Raw genomic sequence first — 27,290 nt, 5'->3', positions numbered from 1 at the left:
GTTAATCCCCAGGCTAATATACCACCCTTTTGAAAAAATCCTGGATAGATAGGATAAGACTACCAAGTCAAAAGAGGGCCTGTAGCTATAACTGTGTCTGAGCTGGGTCTGGGCGTGGTAGGGACCCACTGGGACCACTTCTTTAGTACCCCAGGGACAGAGCTATCAAAAACCCAGAATAGCTATAGATGCAGATATTGAAATAATTGAGACTTCCATCTCCCATTTACAAGAGTCATTGACCTCACTTTCTTTCTTTCTTTTTTTTTTTTATTAACTTGAGTATTTCTTATATACATTTCGAGTGCTATTCCCTTTCCTGGTTTCCGGGCAAACATCCCCCTCCCCCCTCCCCTTCCTTATGGGTGTTCCCCTCCCAACCCTCCCCCCATTGCCGCCCTCCCCCCAACAGTCTAGTTCACTGGGGGTTCAGTCTTAGCAGGACCCAGGGCTTCCCCTTCCACTGGTGCTCTTACTAGGATATTCATTGCTACCTATGAGGTCAGAGTCCAGGGTCAGTCCATGTATAGTCTTTAGGTATTGGCTTAGTCCCTGGAAGCTCTGGTTGCTTGGCATTGTTGTACATATGGGGTCTCGAGCCCCTTCAAGCTCTTCCAGTTCTTTCTCTGATTCCTTCAACGGGGGTCCTATTCTCAGTTCAGTGGTTTGCTGCTGGCATTGCAGAACCAATGTGGTCTAGACCTCTTATTCCTCCAGCCCTCTGGGAAGAATGCTGTTTTTACAGAGACCACTCAGGAGTCGTTGTTAAAGACTCCATGGCCAAAATTAGAGAAAGATTTGCCAAGAGAAAGAGAGAAAGAAAACAGGAACTAGCAAGGTTTGAATCCTGGTTTAATAGCACAGCCCTGGTTTACCACCATGATTTCTACCTTGCTGGAAACCTTAATTTTATTGCTATTTCTAACTTTTGTCCACTGCATTTTAAACCACTTAGTAGCTTTTTATAAGAGAATGAATAAATACAGTTCAGTTAATGATTTTAAGGCAACAATATATGCATTTGGAAGCAGAGAATCAATAATATGAGCTTCAAGATTTAAGATATGCTAAAAGAAAAGGGGGAAAGGAATGAGTCGGAGTTGGGGTCAATCTAAGGCCAGTGGAAAAATTCCACCACAAATCTCCAAGCACAAGGAAACCTCCCTTCCAGGAAGAAAGAAATAGCTGGTTTAGTTCCTGGAACAGCTGCAAGCCAAACTATCCCACAAAGCTACCTGTGACTCCCAACTGATCCCTCTTGGAAAGTCCTGAAAAATACACTGAGTCTATCTGAAAGTTGTTTTGCTCTAAGAAATGTATATAGTGCCCTGCCTGGTTACCATTGTGCAAAATCCGCCCCAGTTGTTTGAATTCTGCCCCAATTGTTTGCAAGCTATATGATCCCCTATTATAATCTGCTGGAGGTCGTCTCCCCCTCGAAGTGGGATGGCCCCACCTGTTGGAACGATTAAACTCCTTTTGCTTTTGCATCGATCACCGCCTCTGTGAGTCTCATTTTGGGAGGTCCCAGAAGAGGTTCAATCCGGACCTCACAATAGTTTTGCATAAAAATATATTAATGCATTCTATTTAAAAAATTTTAAAGTTAACAGTGGCTTAACTATTTCAACTAATGTAATTTGCTTTTATCCCTGGTCCTCTTGGCAGACAGATACTCTGGTTTTCTTTTTCTGTTTGCTTTTGAGCATCTTATGAACCTTAAGCTGACCTGCAACACACTATGTAGCTAGGATGGCCTGAGACTTGCAGTCCTAACACTTCAGCTTGCTTCCTCTGTGCTAAAGCCATCCCTGTTCTTATTTTCATTTTTAAAATTTACTTTCCTAACACTATTCAAGAGAAAAGCTTTATTTATTTGCCTTTTCCATTTATGAGCTATGCTGTTAGTTCTGTAGCAGTGAGCCAAAGAACTATTCACATGATAGAACAAACAAAAAAATTGACAGATGTCACTAAATTACCATTTAAAAACCCTCTAATGATTCATAGGACATTAATTCTGCTGAAATATCTTGTCCCCATTGGCAATGGTGACAACTATAGCAGCTGTACCCAGTATTGACTTGGCCTTAAGCCCACACTGTAGCTAACTTCATTCCCAACCTTTTGCTTATTGACTATTGGTCGAATAAGTATGATGTGTGACAAGACTATACAATCAGCAGAGGTTGCTAGGATGGGGCTTGAGGGGCTGGTAGAAGCCCATAACTACTAACAACTATGAAATTGGCCAATCTCACCAAACTTTAAGGGATCAATTTAATCCCTACTTATGGTAGATTTTTCCCTTGTAGTTTTCTATGAACAGAATAATACATTTCTATAACATCTTGATATTTTACTCCTTCATTTCCATCATCCTTGGGATTCTTTGTCTTCCTTGATTTTGTATTTGGCTTCCCAAAAACAGCACGGCCCTACATTCATGGGTTGAGATTCTAATACTGGAATTTAATGAGAGAGACCAGTTGCTCCAGAAAATTCCTAATCTGGAATGGAAAGGTACCATTTTCCTATTATTATTCTATCATTCTCATCTCCTAACTTGTTCACAGATAAGGTAAGGGTCTGGAGATGATGGAGCCCACCTCAATCCACTTGGTAGGCAGAAGCAGGATAGTTGGACAGTCTGGTTTACATTACAAGACTATGTGTCAAAATAGAAAATGGGAGGGGAGAGAAGGGAAGGAGGAAGGCATAGCAGAGGGAGGAAGAGAAGGAAGGGAAGGAAGGGAGGGACTACAGGATGAAAAAACTATTTATTGAGCTTGCTTAAATTAAAAGTCAATGTTTAATTTTTTTATTTCAGTTTTGTGAATCTTTCCATTATAACCAATAATTGTGATTCTTTGTGAAGCTGAAAGATTAGCAATACCTGAGCCTCCATTCCTTAATAGAAACAGCAGATAGAGTTGAACTGTAACTTCCCTTGGAATAATAGCACATGTGCAATCCAGTCTATCACTCACTATTTACCTGTTCTCTATTTTTCTGATACTTACATTGAGAGTCCATTGACACTCGGTATCATGTGGTGATAAGAGTTATAGCAGAATAATACTCACAGAAAGATGTCTACATCTTTCAGTTTGAAACCTGCGAATTTGTTTTCAGTTAACAGAAACTATGCAGGTATGATTAATGATCTTGTGGAGATAATAAAATCCTGAGTGCAGCCAGTGTATTCTCAAGATGGTGTACTAGGGCAAGATGAAGGATCAGGCAGAAAGAAAAAGAAACCAACAAAACCAAAGAACAAAAACCAAATCAAACTCAAAACCTCAGGGGTCAGAGATGGGGTCTGAAGATGCAGTTCTAGTGGCTTTGAAGATCCAGGTTGGAATCACTGAAATGAACCTCACGAAATTCACTTAGCCTCCAGAAACAAAACAAGTCAGAAAAAGAGCTCTAGATCCTCCAAAAGAAGACCCTGTCTCAAAATAAATGTGAAAACTGATGCTGGAGAGATGGTTCAGCCTTTACAAGCACTGACTGCTCTTGTAGAGGAATGCGGTTTGATTCCCCGCACCTACATGGTAGCTCTCAACTGTCTCTAACCCCAGTTCCAAGGGAACTGATGCCCTCTTTGGGCCTGCACAGGCACCACCAGGCATGCAAGTAATACAGATATCCTCGTAGGCAAACAACCTGTACACATAAAATAAGCCCCTCAAATAGGGCTAGGTGAAGGGACCCACTTCAGTGTGTCCCATCTGAATCCCTGATTAGGCATAGACCACACCCAAATACCAATTTCCAAGCACAAACCAAACACAATGAACTCCTTTAATTAAGCAAGGCAAGAGACAAAGTGGCTGACTCTGAATTGGGCAGAAACAATAGCTTTGCAAGTGTTAATTTTAACAGGAAAAAGGGGGAAGGTCTGTTAGAATAAGCTAAGATGTGTTGTTAAGTTCCGATTGGGTATTTTAATCAGGGTAGACAAACTGATGTATTTTGATTGCTGGACCTTGATGTTTGGATATTTGGAACTTGGTGATGAGCCTCGGGAATGAGTCAGGCATAACCACGTATTCAAATAAGGGAATAGGCCTTGGTGGCTAGCTTCAGGAATGTAATCTAATAGTAATAGCGTAAAGCAAGGGAGAAGGAAGGGAGAAAAGGTAAAACTGCAAGCTCCATGTTTGCCATGCTGGGGGCTGTTTTTGTCATGCTTGAGCCTGCTAGAGCCCTTCACTAGGGACATAGCTCAATGGTAGAAAGCTTGCCAAGTGAGCAGCACAAAGTCACAGCTCAATCCTCCATTAAAAGTCAGTATTACATCTTATAAGGGATGGGTGTTTAAGATTATTGTATAGAATACATGAAATACGAAGACAGAGGAAGGACTATTAGAAGAGGAAGGGAACCAGCAAGTGGGAGTAGGGAGAAGGATGTGGGAGCAGTGGGATCATCAGACAAAAACAAAGTATGACGCATATGTATGAAAATATAATAAAAACCCATTACTTTGTATGCTAACTTAAAATATTCACTGTAAAAGGCAGAGGGTTAACTTTACAGAACTATCTAACACTGGTCATAGATGATTCAGCCACAAACATAGTTCCACCTTTTGAATTATAAAACCAATTCCCTTTGGTCAGATTGTAGCACATGAGGAAAGAATTTCAACTCACCTTCAACTTACTTTTGATATGTGCCCTAGAAGAGCCTTAACCACTTTCCCCAAATAGATGACTATTTTCTCATCCATTTTAATAACTACTATTAAGAACATGTAACTATTTTTGCTCAAATGTTGAAGAAGAAACCCTAAAATCATCCTATGATCACTAAAAATTACAATGTTGAATGCACACAGTGAAAACCCATCTGGTGGCTCATAATTAAATAACACCCAACTTGGGAAGAAGAGAAATGTGCTCTTTACAAAGAGAAAATGTAATGCAATGTTGCCATTATTGGGGCAGTCTATTTGGACTTTACAAACACAAAATTATAGCTTTTCAGAAACCACAGTTAGGGCTTACATGCGATTACTCTTATTTTACTTGAAGTCCCCAATTTGTTAAAAATAAGCAACAACTCATTTGCAATTTGACAAACAAGACAAATCACTAAAAATTATCATTACAAGTTCAAAAATAGTTACAAAGTATATTTTACACTAGCTTTAAAGAAAACTGTCATGTTAAAGATCATAAAATACACAAAACAGAAGCTATTAATGAAATTGTAATGGTAAAGACTAGATTTGGGTAGCAACATTTTTAAGACACAGTTTTGTTGGGTAACTGAGTCTGGCCTCACACACTTGATGTATTAATTTCTGTAATATATTTATGTGGTCCCACATGTATTTTCTTCCCCCATTTATCCTATTTGGAATTTATTCAAGTAAGCCCAATCCTGATTTCTTTACCACTGAATGATCAACCAGAGCCAGATTTTTCAGCACAATAAGATAGTCTTTATTATATTTTAAACTAGAAACAGCAGATAGCAAGCTCACGAGGTATGATTTGATAATTTTAAAATGAGTCTTCAACAATAATAATCAAAGAATAAATCTTAACTGCACAGATAATTTGGTCACTGTTACAATCTCCTGGGGTACAAGAGCCAGCAGCATAAAGTAACATAAAGGTAATGACAAAGAACTCCTGATGTGCCAAAGCTACAGGTCACCTCATTAAACCCTACCTTTGCATTCTTGTCATTACAGTTATTTAGCAAAAATGTCAGCCATGCACGGAGTCCTCATACAAGAATCCTGTTTCGCTGTTGCCACTAATACTAAACTTTTCCTTACCCCCAAAATTCAATGAATTGCAATTCCAGTGTTTATATGGATTGAGTGTCAATGGTAATATGTGAAATTGATTTCACGTTCAAGGTTAAATGGCAGACTGACTTTGCATTTGGTGGTCAGCTGTGTATCCTAATATTTATCTTTGATTTTATTAATAAATTGAACTATATTTCATAAGCCCTGAGATATTAGATAACCTGCTAATGATTGTTCACTTTACATGTATTTTCTATTCTTGTCCTAACTCTACTTAAGTATTTTAAATTATTCACACATAGTTGAAACTAATTCAATGATAAAATTTATTACTGTATAGCTGAGACTAGTAATAAGGCCTTTAAGTAAGAGTTGCATATTTGATGTATTACTTTGTGGGAAGCAACCCTTAAAAACTACATCTATAATTCTGTCAGCAATTCGTGCTTTCTTTCTAGTTAATTTTCCCATAGAGGGCCAGACTCTCTTCCTTTCTTTTGTTTTCCTTCAAACATAAACACCAGTTTTCCAACTGAACAGCTAGCTGCCAACAAACTTGACCTGGGGAAACAACGTTAAGAGTTGTCTGCCTGGCAGAGAAACATGCAGAGCACACATTCAATAGTGAGCCGTCCCCCGTGGAAGGAGTGGATTATAAGGCAGTTGTCTGAGTCATACATCGTTGATCATACACTAAACTAATTTTGCTCACCCAGGAAATCTGGTTGATCGTATTTAATCCCACCTCAAGGGTAAATGTAAGAAACTGACATTGACAATCAATGGATTTGCCAGTTCTCAGGAAAACAAAACTGGTTAGGCACAGCAGCAATGACAACATTCGAGGGGGCTGGCATGTGGGTGTCGAAATTACTTTCCATGAACTACTATATGCAATTCAACGAAGGAAAAAACTTAAACCAAAAAGGTATTAGCTAATTCATGTCATTTTCTCTGCATTGATCCTTGTCGTTTTTTATGCACATACTTATCCCTGTCACATTTTCTAGTTATTAATGTTAGTATCTAAATAGATTTCAGCATCTCTGTGGGAACATAATACTAGTGAAAGGCTTGTATAATTAGAAGATTCTATTTTTAGGTCAGCCGTATCTCTGCATTAATTGTTGGCTAACATTTTATGTCCTTAAATAATGCTGTATAGAATACAAGATAATCTGCCAACTTCCTCTTAGACTTCTGCTTACAATATCAATTCTCTGTTGATAGCTTTTAAGCATATTGCACACTTGTCATCTAGCACATTAATATGTAATTGTTACTTTTAAGAAAGGATACACTCACAAACTTAAGTTAATGGCTTTAACCCAACACATTTACTGTGTCACATGTTATAGGACAATTGCTACTGCAAAAACATTAACAACGCAGTTCATGGTTCGATTCTCCCATCTAACGGTACAGGTGCCTGAAAGTATACAAGAAGAGGACTTTGATATACTAGCAAAATCTCACATTTAAAACACTAAACACATACACATTCATACATGCATACACGCATGCACGCACGCATGCACGCACGCACGCGTATGCCATACTCTTAAAGATTTTAGTAGTATTTCCTCCAACACATGGTGTCTTTACATTTCATACTGGACTGAAATCATACTTGTGACTAGGTACAAAGCAATTCTATTGATACTATCTTTTCAGACTTTAAGTAGCACTATGTAATAACTCCAGTCTGACTTTGCTGGAACTTTGATTCTGGGTAAATTCACTTAAGGTCCCTCACCATCAGATGTTGTATCCCAAAAACAGGAGCTGGCCACGTGAAATCCATATGGGCTCCTCTGGACTACTGCACAGGTCACTACAAAGAAAGACACAGAACAGCAGTTACTGAAAAAGGGAAGGAGGCAAGGCTGCAGGGTCTGTATTAGAACTCTAGAAACTAAAAATGTAACACAAAACAATTCAGCCAGTCAACTAAAATAGTCTCCTATGTTGAACATTTCCTACCACCCTGAACCTTACTCCATGGGATTCAGCCATTTCACGGACTGTTTCCACCGCTGCTAGCAATTGCATGGCAGAAAAATTCTGGGTCAAATTGTGTGCTCTGTGCCATTAACAGATTTCAGACAGAAATGCAGAGAATATTCCACTTTGTACTTGGCGGAGATCTTCACAGGCCTCTGCGGAGGCATGGATGGATGAGCAGAAGACAGCATTGAAGGGTCTCCGTACTACAAAGGGCAAGGTACAAAGTGCTACCAAGGACAAGCAGTTCAAACCACTTTAGACGGAAAGCCTCTCCTTTCCGCACACTATCGTGTATTATGTTGAAGGGATAAGTCAGAAGTGTATCCTACACTATGAGTGTTCAGCTATAATACCTATCATTCAGGTACGCTCTCAAAATTCAGAGAAAATCAGAAGAGAGGTATGCAAACTAATGAGGACGGACTTACAATTATCACTTACCGATGTACTTGTAAGCTTTCCCCAGTTTGACCAAATGAGCTATAGATTGTTCAACGATGCTTGCGGTCCACTGGTTGATGCTATTCTGGTTATAGTCATTACCACCCAAGACTCCTTCAACACACTAGGAGAAAGAACAGCTCAATTAACCCAGATGAACCAAACTGGACATATACTCCAAGAGAAATACATTCAAGTTAGCATCTGCTAAGGCATTAACAGAAAACACATATCTACTAAATGTTTGTTGTGCACTGTCTCTAAGCGATTAAGAGTTTTCTAAACATTTCCATGAGCCTTATCTCATTCTACGAAAATTTACAGGTCATACAAAGATAAATTAGCCACTGCCTCTGTGTTAAAGACCTTAATCTAGCAGAGGCACTAATCAAAGACGTCTAAAGAAAGGCTAATTTAAAAACAATTCTCTGGAGTATAATTGGAATTCCATTCATGACAAATAATTGCTTAGCTATGAAGTAATTAATACACCTGCCAGTGGAAGTGAATAAAGATATTATATAGAAAAGAAAGTCAAACAATCTACCACAGTGTTTACTTGCATCCACTTTGGATACCTGGGCTTTTAGGCCAGGCTCTGTATCTGTCTGCTGTGAAAGTTTTAGCTAATGATCTTTACCCACGAGTTCCCAGACTGTGGGGAGAGATGCAATTCCCAAGAACTAATGCCTTTGTCCTCTTTTCACTCTGAGTTTTGGACCAAAAGTGTAGGAGAATGAATTGACGGCCTTGAAGTCAGATGCACTGGCTAAGGCCTAGTCTCCAACAGATGTTTCTTTGCTTAACCCTTAATGTCACAATATGAATGGATAACCTTGTAGATTACCCTGGCCCCCTCCTTCCACTGTGCCTGATCCCAGATTTCTAGCCATGTGTCTGTCTGTGTTTGTCTTTTCTTCATCTCTTCATTGATTTGAGCCAAGTGAAGCCCCTAACTAGTTACCATCAACCCTTAAAGATACTACAAATCAGAGATTTAAACAGTGCTGTGTTCCCCCAGAGCAAAGCTCAGGACCTGGGCACAACAGTAAGTACTTAAATGTTTGTTGTTGAAGCAATATTGATTAAAATGTGCTTTCGAGATAGTTTAAACTAAACATGCTTTAGACTAAGTCTTGAGTTTATGTCATTTAAAATGTAATTTTTCTTTGAGGAAATGTTGGGGATGGGGGAAATTCTATCACTCACTAAATTAAATGTCTTCTAGTACTAGTACAAGACTGGCTCTAAAAGCTCAGCAGTAAAAGTAAGTTGACAGGAAGAGAGAGCCCAGAGCAAGAAATTAAAAGAAGCTGCTGGTGGTGGCACAAGCCTTTAATGCCAGCACTCAAAGGCAGAGGCTGGTGATACTCTGGGCCTTCAAGGCCAGCCTTGTCTACAGAGCAAATTCCAGAATAGCCAGAGCTACACAGACAGACTTTGTCTTGAAAACAAAAAATAAAACAAACAAACAAAACAAAACAAAAACAAAGAAAAAAGAAAAACTAAGCTAACAACCAAACCAAATCAAATCAAAACCTGAAATTAAAGGAATGAGACTGAGTATGGAATAAAACAGAAATGACCATTGAAATTATAGAATTACCTAGGATGATCGAAAGGGTTTTAAAAAAGTGCTTGTACCTTTAAGCCTTTCCAGCTTTTCAATGGAAATATTTTAGTGGCATAGAAAGGTGACACAGGAAAGAAAGACCAAGGAGACCAGAGACGTGTGCCTCAAAGCAACATGTATGAAGCCTAAGATTTTTCCTAAGTGTTATCTTTCAAATCTAGAATTCAAGTTCAGTTGGTATCAAACTGTTTTCAGTTAACAGCTTATATAGCTAAGCATGTCCAGAACTTCTATGCTATGATAGGTGAAAATTTAGTTCCCCATTAGCTCCCCCCACCTCTTCTCAAGATAGAGGTCTCAGTAGATTTACTTCAACATGTTTACAGATAGAAACACATTTCTTACACACACACACACACACACACACACACACACACACACACACACACACACACACGTCTTTAACATTCTTGACCCCTTACGCCATCCATCATTCCTTCCTAGGGAGACAGAGTAAGTTACCTGGTTGGTGAGTGGTCAGCATTGTTCTTCCTTAGCAAGCTGAGAAAACCACATTCCCCAGCACTTGGAACTTGGGTTTTCCAGTTTTCTCCCATCCCCACCCAGACCAAAGAGTCACATTATCCTGCTTCTCTCTGCTGACTCAAACTTTCCCTTGTGTGCATGCAGAGCCAGTATTGCAAGTTCTGAACTGAGCAAGGGTTAGTATAACACGACCCAGTCATCAGCCTAGTTTTTATCTACAATAAAGGCAGTGTTTCACTCTTTCAAGTGACGCATTTGCCTCTCCATAAGGTTCAAAACTTGGGTAAGGAAAATATATTAAAGTGGCTTTTCCAAAGACCCAGCATCTTTCCTTTCATGTGTACTAACCACTAATGCTAATGTTTCTTGACATTCTATTTTGAAAAATAAGATGAGCACTATCTCTCCCTTCTAATGCTTTGTCTTTTTTTTTTGGTTCTTTTTTTTTCGGAGCTGGGGACCGAACCCAGGGCCTTGCGCTTCCTAGGCAAGCGCTCTACCACTGAGCTAAATCCCCAACCCCCTTATCTCTCCCTTCTAATTGCTCTTCCTTGTTCTCGGACACTGTGAAGGCATTGAACACATTTGCATTTTATTTTAATTCAATATTCATAAATACACAGCTATATAACACAGTCTGAGTATTTTAAATAATTAAATATCTAATAAGAATTCTTCAACTATTAAAATACAGCAATTGTTTTCCATGTTGCCTAGCCCTCTGGGATGTTGAGCTGATGACTGTACTTACACAGGGTCAGTCCAGCTGAGCTGCGGATGAGACTATACCCTTAGAGCAAGCAGTCAGGCAAGGCAAGAAGGGCCTCTGGGGAAACTGATGGTGTGTGTGTGTGTGTGTGTGTGTGTGTGCGCGCACACACACACACACACACACCCACACAAACACACACAAACACACACAAACACACACAAACACACACAAACACACACACACACACACACACACACACACACACACACACACACACACACACACACGGAGCCACTCCTGCCCAGACAGAATTCAAGTCAGGGCTTGCAAGGACACAGGCCTCAAGAGCCACACCCGCAATTGAAGCCTCCTGAGCCAGCTCGGTTTTTTTTTTTTTTTAACCTGGGATTTGGCAGAGTTAATGTTGACTCTTTAGAGTACTCTTAAAGTACCTCACCCACAGTGTAGTCTATATTGATAACACTAGAATCAATAAGGATCCTTAGTATCTTTTCTTTCTGTAGACTTGAAACAGAGCTTCAGTGGGTCTTCCTGAAAAAAGTCCAACTAAGCCTCACTGCTTGTACTACATCCACACCCCTACAAAGACGGAATAAATATTTTAAATTTTTGTTTTTATCATTAACATCTCTAGCTTTGGCCTGACAAATCAAAAACTGGATGCTGACAGAAACCTGATATGGATGTCTCCTGAGAGGCTCTGCTAGAGCCTTACTGATACAGATGAGGATGTTTGCAGCCAACCATCAGACTGAGCACAGGGACCCCAAGGGAGGAGTTAGAGAAAGGACTGAGGGAGCTGAAGGGGTTTGCAACCCCATAGGAAGAACAATAATATCAACTAACCAGATACCACCAGAGCTCCCAGGGACTAAACCACCAACCAAAGATTACACATGGAGGGACCCATGGCTCTAGCTGCATATGTGGCAGAGGATGGCATTGTCTGGCATCAATAGGAGGAGAAGACCATGGTCCTGTGAAGACTCAATTCCACACTGTAGGGGAATGTCAGGGCATTGAGGTGGGAGGGGGTGGGTGGGAGTGGGAGCATCTTCATAGAAGCAGGGAGAGGAGGCATGACAGAGGGGGAAAGGGGATAACGTTTGAAATGTAAATACATAAAATATCCAAGAAAAATAAAATTAAAAAAAGGTTTTTCCATCAACAAAACCAACTTTGAGATAATAGCAAATAGAACTCACCTCTTTGACTATATTATGTGCTTCCTCAGCATTGAAGCCAATCTAAAAAGAAAACACACAATAAAACTGCTTTCAGCACAGGCAATATTCAGGATGCCCTCATCTGGCCTAAGAAAGCCATAGTGACAGAAGACCACAGTGCTAGGTCTACTGAGGACCCTGATACTATTCCCTGTTAATGTGAAGCCATTAGAATTGGGCAGGACCTAGGCAAATACCATTTTTGAAAAGTACTTTTACAATAGGGAGTGTAATGAATATTCTAGATAATAATTATATAATAAATCATAAGAAACTAGCATTTAGTAGCTATAAAAGATGTCTGATGTGTGCTATCAGAATACAGGAAATCATTTCTGCTAAAGTGGCCCACAAGAAGAGGATGCTCAACTGTCACTTCCAATTTTATTTTGAACTGATGTGAGACAAACCATTGCTTTCCCAAATAAACGATTATGGCAATAATTTGTCATTAGAAATTAATGTTAATTTAATTGTATAAATTGGTATTTCATTTTTTTGGAGTAGCTTGTTAGAATCTTAGGTGAGCAGCAATTTTCAATAGCATCTAAGTGTCACCTAGTGCAAAGCTAGGTTATGTGATAAGATTGAAATACAAGCCAAGATGTTTTGGGTAAAACAAAAATCACTTCCATGAAGATACTTTGCGTGCATTTGGAAAAGAAAGCAGCACTTCTGTGTTTTAAAAACCACTATGCAAAAACCCTGGAAAGTCAAAAATAAAAAATAAAAAATAAAAACTACTATGCAACTTCAAACTACTTGAAATAAGTAAATCCTGGAGTTATGTTTATTTTAATTTAATTTAATTTATTTATTTACATTCTACTACTTTTTTTTTTCTTTTTGGAGCTGGGTACCGAACCCAGGGCCTTGCGTTTGCTAGGCAAGCGCTCTACCACTGAGCTAAATCCCCAACCCTGGAGTTATGTTTTAAGTATAGATCTCCCTATTTTAATTCTGTTAACTGTTCTACACAAGTTCCCACCATTCCCCTAAAAAAGGAATGAAAATCTAAATAGTTGGAGACATTATGAAAAGAGGTCTCATATTTTGGTCCTATGATAAAATATCATTTTTACTTCAAAATCAGATAAAAATTGGCCTAAGAAATAAAGGACGTGCATTTATTTCACTGCAGTTTGGAAAGTCGCCCAATACTGTGGATGCGTCTCTCTCTCTTCTGGTGCTATGACCTCGGGGCTTCTCATGTGCTACACAAGCACTCTAGGATTTATTTCTCTACTTTTTTTTTCTTTTGAAATTTCATGTATTTAGGAAGTAATGCAAAATAGATCTCCTTGCATCTTTGTTAGGAGGTAAATCTGAGGAAGAAGCCTGTGATTGGGGGTGGGGGCAAGTCCTTATTTCGAACATTAGCATGTTTCACCATTCGCCTACAAGTATGCATACTCCCTTGCAGTCCAGAATCTTGTGCAGAAACTTGTACCTTAAAAGTTCCCATTGGACCAGAAGCCCCTTACAAGGATGACGTCACATTTTGCCTCCAGGTCTCATCATTTGTTTTACTGTATCTCACCAGTGGCTATCACTGGGCAGAAAATCTCTGTGTATTCTGTCCTTGCAAACTCTTACAGGCTGTGCGATAATTCAACAGGACTCACCTTCCAAGTCCTTGAAACAAGGGCTTAAATATGAAGCCAGAGACCTGGGTTCAAATGGAACATCTGTCATTCCTAGCAGTTTTAACTTGGGGCCTATTACTTGGTTGCCATGAAAAGTCAGAGTCACCATCAATAACAGGAAAATAACAGACATTATGTTTTGTGAGGCTTAGGGAAACCTGAATCAGTGAGCAAGGGCTCTTAATCCATAAAGCACTTCCTCTAGCCTTTCCTGGGGATAACTCCCAGGACTAGAGTCACCTTGCTGCACCAGGTAAAGGAGACCCAAATGAGTGGAAGAATCAGAAAGAAGACCGGTTTCCCAGGCCCTGATCGGAAAAGGGCGGGGCTGCCAACGCCTGCCCTTGCATCCCAAGTTAGGCCTTCCGAACACCCACTTGGCTGGCCCTCTCAGACCCCGATGTCTGCCCCCAAGCGCTTTAGGTCACTCAGGCCAGCGCGATCATCAGCCTACCCTAAGGACCTCGGGCGGGGGAAGTGGGGGGGGGGAGGGCGGGGAGAGGGAGACGCCTAAGGCTAAGAAGGATCCAGGCGGCACGGGGCAGACCTAGGCTAAAGAGACCACCCGGCAGTGTTTCCACAGCCAGTCAGAGAGGGCTGGGGGGCTCTTCCTGGCGCTAGAGGGGCGGTACCTCGTCGCAGGGCCGCTGGTACCCGTCCATGGTGGCTATCCCCGGGGGCGGAGCAAACCCTCGGTCCAGCTCCTCAGCGGCGCACTGGCCTCTGGGGAGGCCCCGCCTCCAGTCAAGACCCAGGGCTTTTGTTACGTAGGCCCTGCCCTACTGACGTAAACAGGCAAGGACCCGATGTGGGCGGGGTTAAAGGACAGTGGGAGGGGCTTTGGTTGAGTTGAGCCCTGTAGCAAGGCTAAGGGTGCCTGCTAGGTCTAGAGTGTTCTTCAGGCTAGGCTGGTCTTCTGAAAATAAGGGAAGCACGTTAAGAGCTCAAAGGGCTTCCGTGGGGATTAGTTAGGATAATCTTGTGTCAGCCAGTCTAGACTCAGCACAAGTGGTTTAGGGCTTCCTGCTGAGATATTGAGCACAAAATTCAGTCATCCACAGTTAGCCAGCAAATGAGTGTAGCAGCTGATCAAGTAACTGACTTATTTCTCCCTGTACTAGTTACTGACTTTGAAAAATATAAAACCCCACAGATTCAGTTTTCACATATGATAAACAAAAATCCCTCTATTTTGTGACTGTACTGTACAAACAATTCCTAAAGTTGCTGCCCCTCCCTCTTCCATCAAGACTGTGTGTGTGTGTGTGTGTGTGTGTGTGTGTGTGTGTGATTTTTGAGAAATGAGCAAATGCCCTAAATGGAATTATAACCCTTAGCAGAAGTACTGTGTTTATATTTATTTTAGGATTCCTTTACTAAGTGGGGTTGGTTTTGAGATTTTTCTCAAATTCTCAGAAATTTGGATTTTTTTTCCTTCCTTTATTCTCTTGTTCTCAGTACAGCTAAGATGCAAAAATTTGAAGTAACCGATCCAAGGTCATATATACAGTATGTGATAGAAGAGGTCTATTAGCTCGAGTGCTGCAGTCTGTTAGCAAAGCTCAAGTTCCTGAACACCGTTGTGAGCTTCCTGTTGCTGCTATAACAAATTACCACATAGTAGTTTAGAGCACCAAAAGCATTATTTCACAGTTTTAAAGGTCACATATCTAAAATGGGTCTGGAGACACTAGCACAGAGGTTCTCAATCCATGGGTTATGACCCCTTCGGGGGTTGCATATCAGATATCCTGTATAGCAGATATTTACATCTACTACTGCAATTCATAACAGTAGCAAAATTACGATAATGAAGTGGCAACAAAAAATGTCATGGTCCGGGGTCACCACAGCATGAGGAACTGTGTTAAAGGGTTGTAGCGATAGGAGAGTTGAGAACTACGGGCTAGCAGCTACTCAGTTTCTTGCTATTTACAACTTTTAGTAACATTCCTACAGCTTCTGAGCCACCACCACCTCTCCTGTGTTAGTCTTAACTACACGTACAAACAAAAGGCTTTTGGCCATGTAGGCTAGGACATTGCCAGTTTCTGGGATTCAAATGTAGATATGTTTGGTGGGGGGAAATATTCAGCCCAACACAATGACTTCTATTTTGTTTCCCAGTATCAAAGTCAGAAGGCTCATTGGTTTTCTAATCCCTTTCTATTACTTTGAGAGTAAAACAGGAATTAAGAGACATGAAGTAACTTGAAGCCTATATAGATGTTAACTGAATCCTCAAGTCCCCCAATTCACCACTCTCACTTTATGAATATTGAATCAAACTTGATGATGTGATTTTTGTTGTACTGGTTCTATTCTATTCTGGGTTTTGCCAGACTATTGCAAAAAATATGTGATTGAGGCTAAGGAGATGGCTTAGAAGTTAGCAATCACTACTCTTACAGAGGACCTAGGTTTCGTTCCCGGTGCCCATGTGTTAGCTAAAGGCTGTATGTACCTCTGGTTCGAGGGGACTCAACACCCTTTTCTGGCCTCTTCAGGCTCTAGGCACATATGGTGCACATACATTCAAGAAAACACCCCATACATTCTATAAGCAACTTCTATGGTCTGTCAATGGAAGAAGTAGCAAATAATTTTGAGAATGTACTTTAAATCTTTGTAATTTTATTAGTATGCTCCTTTTATTAGTAACAGAAAACCCAAGTAGGAAGAACTAAAGTAATAATGTTCATGTTTTTTTGTATAACCAGGAATGTAAAGGTCAATTTATGTTCCTGATTGATATATTTGCTCAAAAGCTTTTGTAGGGTATTTGTGCTTTCTGTCTTCACACAGTACTGTCTTCAGAACATCAGCAATATTTTCTAGTCTCCAGGAGTCTTTTCCTCAGGCCCAATTGGTCATGACTTACCCATGTGATTTTTCCCTTTGACAGAACAGACAGAAAAAATCCTATGGTTAGTGTTTCGTTTTTATTGCGAATAGTGAATTCTATCAAAAAGATGGATGTAGAGATGGGGATATGGCTTACTACATAATCCCAGTGTTGGGGAGACATAGACAGTAGGATTCCTGGGGTTTGCAAGTCAGCCAGTCTAGCATAAATGGTGTTTCCCAGATTTCAGGGAGTGAGTCACTCTTAAAAATTAACATGGTGAGCAATTGAGGAAGACACCAATATTGGTCTCTGGCCTCCATTGGGGTGTTTTGCTGCATAGTCTAAGGCTCTTGAGTGAGGATTATCACCTGAGTGTGGCATAACTTTATTTAAATTATACATATATGTGTTTCAGAAAACCATAGGGAAACATCATGTAAGCTTACTTACCTGTGTGTTCATCTTTATAGAGTCTATCCTTAAATTTATTTATATGGCTGTGAAGGAAAAAGAAGTAGAAATGATGTTAAAATAAATTAGCCAAATATTTCAAATAAGATCTTTAAACAGTTTTAGCGAAACCCATGGTTTGGCTTTTCTAAACATGTTTGATCTGGTTTTAGGCTGTAAATATTTATAAGTCATTCTTGTTCAAGTCGTTTTTGTTTCTTTGCTCCTTTTTGAAACAAGGTCTCACTTATGAAACTTAGGGCTGACTCTAGAACTCAAAAACCTTTCTACCTCGGCTACTGGAGTACTGAGATTACAGATATAGAACAGATACTAGCAATTCTTAAGGAGTGATTTTAACCTAAATATTTTGTTTGTTTACATTTGGTGGTGATGGTTTTAAATGGAATCTTTCTGTAGTCAATGCTGGCCTAGAACTCGTGTTCTCTTGTGTCAGTCTCCTAAATAGTAGGATCATGAGTAGATCTCAAATTAGTCTTGGGAAATCTTACCTAAAAAAGCATTTAAAATATTTTAGAAATGATTTGAATTCTATCTCATGGTGAACTAAGGACTGAGCATAAACTTTTTCACTAACAATGTTGACAAAAAGTAGGAAAACAGTAAAACGTCACATTTGAATTAGTTTCCTAACTGGTTCCAGGAAGAGGTGGATAAGCCAAGACATAAGATAATTAGATTCCGTGGCATGCCAAGGAGGAGAATGTTGATAAGAAATCACACTTTGGGGATTTCTACAGGGGGCACAAATGAAAATATAGCTACAAAACTGTGTCAGTAAGAGACAACATGCAAGCTGAGCTCTGTCCCTGCGTGGCTCCACACTCAGGAAAATGCGCCATAATTCAAATATGCTCCCATCACCTTCAGAAACACGCCCTACGTGTGGGCACCACTATTGTGGTGTTCTTGTGTCCTGATGTACCTTAGAAATCCCACTCTCTGAAACCCAAGAAATGCATTTGATTCAAAAAATTTAACAACCTCTACACAATGCTAATCATGTAGACACCCCAGAAAATTCATGGTTATATGAACCTAAATAAAAAATGTTCAGAATAAAAAGAAATCATACTTTGGGTTAAAAAAAAAACCGTAAGGATTAAAAACTAAGAAGGAAATACCAGACCTGCGCTTTGAAGTTACCAAAACTCCGTATTAAATCATTTTTGCCCCTGCAGTAGGATTAAGGTGGTCGGACTTTGCTTATACCTCTAGGTGGCTGTTATAAAACAAAAACTAAACAAAACCATTCTTTCTGGATGATAGAAACATTGACAAAAAGGCTAAAAGTTAGATTTATATTTTTCACATATATTAAGTCCACAATAAAAATCAAGTAGGTACATAAAGAAATAAAATCATGTTATCATAACCAGGGGACAATGGAAAGAGCCCATTAAGGATCTAGATGGTATGATTTTTCAGAAAGATATTAAAATAGTTGTTGAATGTATTCAAAGATATAAAAGACAAGGCTGACCACTTTATTCAATGACGGGAAACTATTTTAAAAAATGACCTATTTTAAAAATCCAAATAGAATTTCCAGAAGTAGATCTACACTAATAATAAACACAACTCCAGTTGGAACAAAGCTGGAGGTTCAACTAGACATTTTTTTTGAAAGTTGTTCTAGGGGTTGGACAGACAGACAGCTCAGTGGTTAAGACCACTGGTTGCTCTTTAAAAAGATCCAAGTTCAGTTCCCATCACCCATCTAGTGACAAATAACCACCTGTAACCCCAGTTTCAAAGGATCCAATGCCCTCTTCTTAACTTCGTGGCCACCAGGCATTCACATGGTGCATAAATGTGGTGCATAAAGATAGCGAGGCAAAATACTCATACACATAAAATAAATCTGAACAAAACATTGCACCAGGTTAGGTGCTGCACGCACCTTTAATCTCAGCAAAGAAACAAAAACGACTTGAACAAGAATGACTTTAAATATTTACAGCCTAAAACCAGATCAAACATGTTTAGAAAAGCCAAACCATGGGTTTCGCTAAAACTGTTTAAAGATCTTATTTGAAATATTTGGCTAATTTATTTTAACATCATTTCTACTTCTTTTTCTTTCACAGCCATATAAATAAATTTAAGGATAGACTCTATAAAGATGAACACACAGGTAAGTAAGCTTACATGATGTTTCCCTATGGTTTTCTGAAACACATATATGTATAATTTAAATAAAGACCTCGAGGAAGGAAGACGGCCAATACTGCTCACATTCCTGATCAAATTGAACCAGCCTGCAGCCGGAGTCTTCTGGACACAGGATCTAAGAGCAGTCAGCTTCAGGTCTTTGTGAAAGTAGCTGAAAGCCAGTCTCAAAAAGCACTGACAAACCTGAGAGCAGAGGTAACATTACAACTTCTGTTAGGAGATATGCACCCGGAGCACTTAAGGAAAAAGACTCCAGGAGCCATCTGGGACAGTATCCTTCTGGTTCCTTCTTGGGCCTGGAACTGAACGGATCCCCCAGCTTTCCAGTTCCCCTGGAAAGAAAGCGTGACTCTAAGAAATATTGACAATCCTGAGGGAACAGGGGAGATCACCACTTTTGGTCACATACCTGACCCAAGAGGAGGCCACATGGATCCCTTTGAAAACAGGGATCTAAGAGCAGCCTTGGACAGGATTCTTCTGGATTCTGGCTCTGCCCACTGCTTACCCAGACACAAAGCTCCCTGTACACAGATCTCCTGGGAACACAGCAGGACACTCAGAAGTACTTCAAACCTGGGAGGATATGGGAGGCCTCTTTTTGACTCAACTTTCAGGCCCAAATTGAACCCACCTTGATCCTCTCCTACACAAGAAGCTAAGAGAAGACGTGGGCAGGATCCTTCTGGTTTCTGGCAGTGTGCTGTGCCGACATAGGCATAAAGCTTTCTGTACTCAGATCCCCTTGGGAGAGAGTGGGACTCTCAGAAGTGCAGACAATCCTGAGAGGACAGGGGAGACCACCTCTTCTGCTCACCTTGCTGGCAGAAGAGGTTCTCCAGGTTCTGCCTGGAGCTTTCTGGACACAAGATATTAGGAGCAGTCAGAGACAAAATCTTTCCAGGCTTTGCCTGTGCAAGGAGCTGAAGGCCAGTCTCCAAAAGCACCGACACACATGAGAACAGACATAAGACCACAATTTCCACATTTCTGGAGCCCTCATGCCATAGGAAACCAGGAGCCATCTAGGACAGGATGCTTCTTGTTTCTGCCTGTGCCCAGAACTGAACTGGTTCCAAATCCCCAGTGGAGAAAGTGTGACTCTCAGAAGACTGGACAATCCTCAGAGCTCATGAGAGACCACCACAACTGCTCAGAAACCTGGCCCAAGAGAAATACTCGTGGAGCCCTCTGGACACAGGTAACTAAAAGCAGACTTGGACAGGATCCTTCTGGTTTATGTCAATACCCAGTACTGACAAAGGCCAAAATCTCTTTCTACCAAGATACCCTGGGAGAAAGTGCAACTCTCAGAATTGAAGACATTCCTGAGATTGCAGGGGTGACCACCAGTACTGCTCACTTTCCTGACCAAGAGGAAACGGCCTTGAGCCTTCTGGAATCAGGAACCTAGAAGCAGTCAGGGACATGATCCTACCGGTATTTGCCTGTAAAAGGAGTTGAAAGCCAGTCTCCAAAAGCAATGACAAACCTGAGTGCAGACATAAGACCACAATTTCTGCTTTGGGATATATTCCTGGAGTCCTCAGGACATAGGAAACCAGGAGCCATCTGGGAGAAGATCCGTCTTGTTCCTGCCTGTGCCTGGAACTTACCTGGTCCCACAGATCTCTGTATCCAGTTCCCCTGGAAAGAGATCGTGACTCTGAGAAGTGTGGACAATCCTGAGGGGACAGGAGAGACTACCTCCTCTGTTCATATACCTAGCCCAAGAGGAACCCACCTGGATCCCTCTGAAAACAGGGACCGAAGAGAAGACATGGACAGGATCCTTCTGGTTTCCAGCTGTGCCCTATGCTGACACATGCCCAAAGTTCTCTGTTAACAGATCTCTTGGGGAGAGCAATGGACACTCAGAAGTGATTCAATCAGTAGAGGACAGGGGAGGCCTCTTCTTGCTTCCCCTTTCAGGCCCAAGTTGAATCCACCTGAAGCCCTATGGACACAGGAAACTAAGAGCAGACTTGGACAAGATCCTTCTCGATTCCGGCTGTGTGTAGTGCTGACACAGGCACAAATCTCTGTTTCCAAATCCCCTTCAGTGAGACTGGGACTGTCAGAAGTGCGTTCAATCCTGAAATCTCAAGGAAGATCGCCAATACACTTCATATCCATGCCCCAAGAGGTACCAGTCTAGAGCCCTCTGGACACGGGGAACTAGGAGCTGTCAGGGACATGATCCTTCCAGTCTCTGCCTGTACTCATAGGTGAAAGCCAGTGTCCAGTATACATGACGCACATGAAAGCATAGGTAAGACCACCACTTCAACCCACTGCGCCAGTCCCACAGCTCTCTGTACTAAGATCCTGAGGGGAAAGAGCTGTACTCTCAGTAGTGCAGACAATCCTGAGAACACAGGGGGAGACCACAACATGTGCTCACACTCCTCGCCCAGAGGAACCCATCTGGAGTCCTCTGGACACATGAAAATAGGAGCAGACTGGGACAGGATTCTTCTGGATCTGCCTGGGCCTGTCACTACACACAAATCCCACAGGAGGGAGAGCTGGACTCTCAGAAATGCAGACAATCCTGAAAGCACAGGGGAGACCAACACTTCTGTCCATATCTGAGGCCCAAGACAAACCCACTTGGAGACCTGTGGTCACAAGAACCTAGGAGCACTCAGGGACAGGATCCTTCAGGACGTTGACTGTTTGTTGCACTGAAAGTAGATTGTGAATGGATCCTTCTGCATTCTATCTGTGCCCAGAGCTGACCCAGTCCCACAGCACTCAGTACACAGATCCCATGGGGTAGAGAAATGAACTCTCAGAAGTGCAGACAATCGTGAGAGTACAGAGGAAAAAACCACATTTGCTCACATCCTCGCCAAGAGGAACCCAATTGGAGTCCTCTGTACACAGGAACATCGGGGTTGTCTGGGACTGGATCCGTCTTGATTCTTCATGCACCTGCAGCTGACCCATTTCCACAGCCCTCTGTACCCACATGCTGTTGAAGACAGAGGTGAATTCTCAAATGTGCAGACAATCCTGTGAGAGTACAGAGGAGACCACCACTTCTGCTAAAATCCCTGGCCCAAAAGGAAACTGCCTGGAGCCCTCTGGACATAGGAACCTAAGAAAAAACTGGGTCATTATCCTTCTGGTTCTGCCAGTGCCCAGAGCTGACCAGGGTCCATTGCTCTCTGTACCCAGAAGCTCTGAGGAGAAAGCTGGACTCTCAGAAGTTGTGAAAATGCTGAGGGAACAGGGGAGAACACCTCCTCTGCTCGCAGGTCTGGTCTGTACACCTGAGAGCAGATGTAAGACCACCATTTCTGTGCCGAGGGACCAACCTGGAGCCCTCAGCACATAGGAAAACAGCATCCATCTGGGTCAGGATCCTTCTGGGTTCTGCTTGTGCCTGGAGCTGTTCTTGTCCAAGAGCTCACTGTACCCATGGGTGGTGAGTAATCATGATGCTAAGAAGTGTGGACAATCCTGTGAGCTCTGGTGACACCACCACTTCTGCTCAAATTCCTGGCCCAAGAGGAACCTACCTGGAGCCCTGTGGACACAAGAACCTAGAAGCATATTGTGAATAGATGCGCCATAATCCTGCCTGTGCCTGGAGGTAATCCAGTCCCACAGCTTTCTGTACACAGATCCTGTGAGGGATAGAGCTGGACTCTCAGAAGTGCATTCAATCCTGTTAGCTCAAGGAAGACCCCTGCTGCTGCTCACATACCTGGCCAAAGTGGTACCAGCCTGGAGCCCTCGAGACCCAGGAACCTAAGTACAGACTTGGACAGGATCCGTTTGATTTCTGGCTGTGTACAGCGCTGATTCGGACCCAAAGCTCTCTGTACTCAGATCCCCTGGTTAGAGAGAAAAAGAGATTAAGACAAGTGTGTTCAATCCTGAGAGTGCAGGGGAGACCACCACTTCCAGTATACCAGACACACCTGAAAGCAGAGGTAAGACCTCCACTTCTACTCCCAAGGGCCTGCCTGGAGATCTGACAACATAGGAAACAGGAGCCATCTGGGACAGGATCATTCTAGTTTCTGCCCATGCCCAGAGCTGACCCAGTCCCACATATTTCTGTACACAGATCACTTGGAGAGAGAGCAGGACTCTCAGTAGCACATTCACCACTTCTCCTGACATTCCTGGTCCAAGAGTAGAGTCTGGAGCCTTCTGGACATAGGCACACTGGAGCAGACTGGGACTGGATCCTTCTGGTTTCCATTTGCTGTCAGGGCTGAACTTACAGTTGCCATGAGGAACAGAGCTAGACTCACAGAAATGCTGACTATCCTGAGAGCTCGGGGGAGAACAACACTTCTGCTAACATTCCTGACCAAGTGGAACCCACCTGGAGCCCTCAGAACACGGGATCATAGGAGCAGTCAGGAACAAGATCCTTGTGGTCTTTGCTTGTGCATGGAGCTGAAAGCCAGTCTCCAAAAGCACTGACACACCTGAGAGAAGACGTAAGACCACAATTTTTACTCTGAGGTACCCTACTGGAGCCCTCAGGACATAGTAAACCAGGAGAAGAAAGGGACAGGTTCATTCTGTTCCTGCCCGTGCCTGGAATTGAACTGGTCCCAGGGCTCTCTGTACACAGATCCCCTGAGGGGAGAATAGGACTCTCTGAAGTGCGAACAATCCTGAGAGTACAGGGGAGCCCACCTCATGCTAACAAAACTGGCCAAGGAGGAACCTGCCTGGACCCTCAAGACACAGGAACCTAAGAGAAGTCTGGAACAGGTCCCTTCTGTTTTCTCCTTGTGCCTGGAGCTGACCCGGGCCCACAACTCTCTGTAACCCTGGGGAAAGCATGGGATTCTCAGATTGAGAACAATCCTGACAGCACACGGGAGACCACTACTAGGGCTCACATAACTGGCTTCCGAGGAACCCACCTGGAGCACTCTGGATTCAGGAAGCTAAGTGCAGACTTGTACAGGATCCTTCTGGTTTCTGGCTGTGCCCAGGGCTGACACAGGCCCAAAGTTCTCTGTACTCAGATGCCCTGGGGATAGAGTGGGACTCTCAGAAGTGCATTCAATCCTGAGAGCACAGGGGAGACCACCTCTTCTGCTCACATCCCTGACCCAAGAGTTGCCAGTCTCTGGAGCCTTCTGGAAACAGGAAGCTGACAGGGACATGATCCTTCCTGACTCTGTCAGTGCTCCTACCTTAAAGCCAGTCTCCAGTATATCTGACACAACTGAAGCCAGAGGTATGACAACCACTTCTACTCCAAGGGACCCACCTGGAAATCTCACAACATAGGAAATCAGGAGCCATCTGGGACAGGATCCTTCTGGCTTCTGCCTGTGCCTGAAATTGACCTGGTCCCACAGCTCTCTGTACCTTGACCCCCTTGGGAGTAAGCATGACTCTATGAAGTGTGAACAATCCTGATACCACAGGGGAGACCACCACTTTGGGTCACCTCCTGGCACAAGGAACCCCCATGCAACCCTCTGGACACCGGAACCTAGGAGCAGTCAATGATAGGATCCTTCTGGCCTTTGCCCATGCACAGACCTGAAAGCCACTACACAAAAGCACTGAAACACCTGAGAGCAGTGGTAAGACCACAACTTCTGCTACGAGGGACCTTCCTGGAGGCCTTACTAAATAGGAAACCAGGAGCCATCTGGGACAGCATAGTGCTGGTTTATTATTGCACCTGGAGCTGACCTGGTCCCTAGGTTCTTGGTACCCAGATCACCTGGGGAGAAAATGTGACCCTCATAAATTCGGAAAGTGATGAGAGAACAGGAGAGACCTCCTCTTGCCTCATCCTCCTTGCCCAAGTTGAACCTACCTGGAGCCCTCTGGACCCAGGAATCTAAGAAAATATATGGACAGGGTACTTCTGGTTTCCAGCTGTGTGCGGTGCTGACACAGGCACAAAGTTCTCCGAACCCAGATCCCCTTGGGAGAGAGAGGGACTCTCAGAAGTGCATAGAATCCTGAGAGTACTGGGGAGATCACCTCTTCTGCTCAACTTAGTGGCCCAAGAGGAACACACTGGAGCCTTCTGGCCACAGGATATTAGGAGCAGTCAGAGGCATGATCCTTCAGGTCGTTGCCTATGCAGAGAGTTGGAAGCCAGTCTCCGAAAGCACTGACACACCTGACAGAAGACGTAAGACCACAGTTGCTGCTAGGATATACATTCCTGGAGACCTCAGGACATAGGAAACGAGGAGTCATCTGGGACAGCATCCTTGTTTCTGCCAATGCCTGGAACAGAACTGGTCCCACAGCTCCCTGTACCCAGATTCTCTGGGAAGAGACCGTGACTCTCATAAGATTGGCAAATCCTGAGATTACTGTGGAGGCCTCCTCTTGACTCACCTTTAAGGCCCAACTTTAACCCACCTGCAGCCCTCTGGACATAGGAACCTAGGATCAGACTGGGATAGGTTCCTAGTAGTTTTTGCCTGCACTCTGAGTTGAAAAGATCATACAGCTCTCTGTATCTAGATTCTGTGAGGTATAGAGCTGGACTCTCTATACTCTATAAGGATAGACAATCCAGAGAGCTCAAGGGAGACAATGACTACTGCTCACATACCTGACACAAGAGGAACCTGTCAGGAACATTCTGGACACAGCAAACTAATAGAAGACTTGAACAGGATCCTTCTGGTTGCTGGCTATGGCCACTGCTGTCACAGGCCCAAAGTTCTCTGTACCCAGATCCGCTGGATAGAGAGGGTGAATGGAAGAACAATGGACAATCCTGAGAGGACAGGAGAGAGCACCTCTGAAGCTCTGTCCGTGGCCCAAGAGGAAACTGCCTGGAACCTTCTGAATACAGGATCCAAAGGTAGTCAGGGACAGTGACTTTACCTGTGCACTGAGCTGAAAGCCAGTCGCAAAAAGCACTGATATACCTGAGAGCAGATGTAAGACCACGATTTCTGCTCAGAGATACATTCCTGGATCCCTCAGGACATAGGAAACCAGTAGCCATCTGGGACAGAATTCTTCTTGTTTCTACATGTGCCTGGAACTGACCTGGTCCCACAGCTCTCTGTACCGTGATCCCCTGGGGAGAGAGCATGATTCTCAAAAGACTGTACCATCCTTCGAGGCCAGTGGAGACCACCACTTCTGTTCAGATTCCTCTCCCAAAAGGATCTGGTTTGGAGCCTTCTGGACCCAGGATCTTAGGGCAGTCAGGGACACAATCCTTCTGGTCTTTGCCTGTGCATGGAGTTGAAGGCCAGACACCAACAGCACTGAAACATTGAGAGCAGAGGTAACACCGCAATTTATGCTCAAAATACGTTCCTGGAGCCCTGAGGACATATATATCCAAGAGCCATCTGAGACAGGATCCTTCTTGTTTCTGCCTGTTCCCAGAACACAACTGGACCCACAAATCTCTGTATCCAGACTCCTTGGGGAGAAAGCATGACTCCAAGAATTACTGACCATCCTGAGCGGACAAGGGAGATCACCTCTTCTGCTCACATACATGTCCCAAGAGGTACCAATCAGGAGCCCTCAGGACACAGGAACCTAAGAGCAGACTTGAACAGGATCCTTCTAGTTTCCAAGTGTGCTCACTGCTGACACAGGCACAAAGATCTCTACACAGATCTGTCGGGAAGAGAGAATGACTGTCAGAACTGCATCCGATCCTGAGAGCACAGGGGAGACCACCAATTCTTCTTACATCCCTGCCCTAAGAGGTACCAGGCTGGGGCTTTCTGGACAGAGGCAATGAGGAGCTCTCAGGGACATAATGCTTCCAGACTCCTACAATGATTGTAGCTGAAAGCTAGTCTCCAGTATACCTTACAGACCTGAAATCAGAGTTATGTCCACCACTTCTACTACGAGGGACCC

General features: G+C 42.8%; 1 protein-coding gene across 1 annotated transcript; it reads right to left on the bottom strand.

The window, feature by feature from the left end:
• Positions 1–5,432: 5,432 nt before the first annotated feature.
• Dynlt3 (dynein light chain Tctex-type 3) lies at positions 5,433–14,640 on the bottom strand. Its single transcript, NM_001013228.1, has 5 exons — positions 14,578–14,640; positions 12,279–12,320; positions 8,222–8,345; positions 7,530–7,607; positions 5,433–7,202 (listed from the first exon to the last, which is right to left on the bottom strand). Exons 1-5 carry the CDS (start codon positions 14,605–14,607, stop codon positions 7,126–7,128), a joined length of 351 nt encoding a protein of 116 aa, NP_001013246.1. The 5' UTR covers positions 14,608–14,640; the 3' UTR covers positions 5,433–7,125.
• Positions 14,641–27,290: the final 12,650 nt, after the last annotated feature.

The sequence above is a fragment of the Rattus norvegicus genome, chromosome X (assembly GCF_036323735.1).
Source record: "Rattus norvegicus strain BN/NHsdMcwi chromosome X, GRCr8, whole genome shotgun sequence".
NCBI classification, from domain to species: domain Eukaryota; kingdom Metazoa; phylum Chordata; class Mammalia; order Rodentia; family Muridae; genus Rattus; species Rattus norvegicus.
Note: the sequence above shows the minus strand (reverse complement) of the source record. Positions and strands in the feature narration are given on the sequence as shown.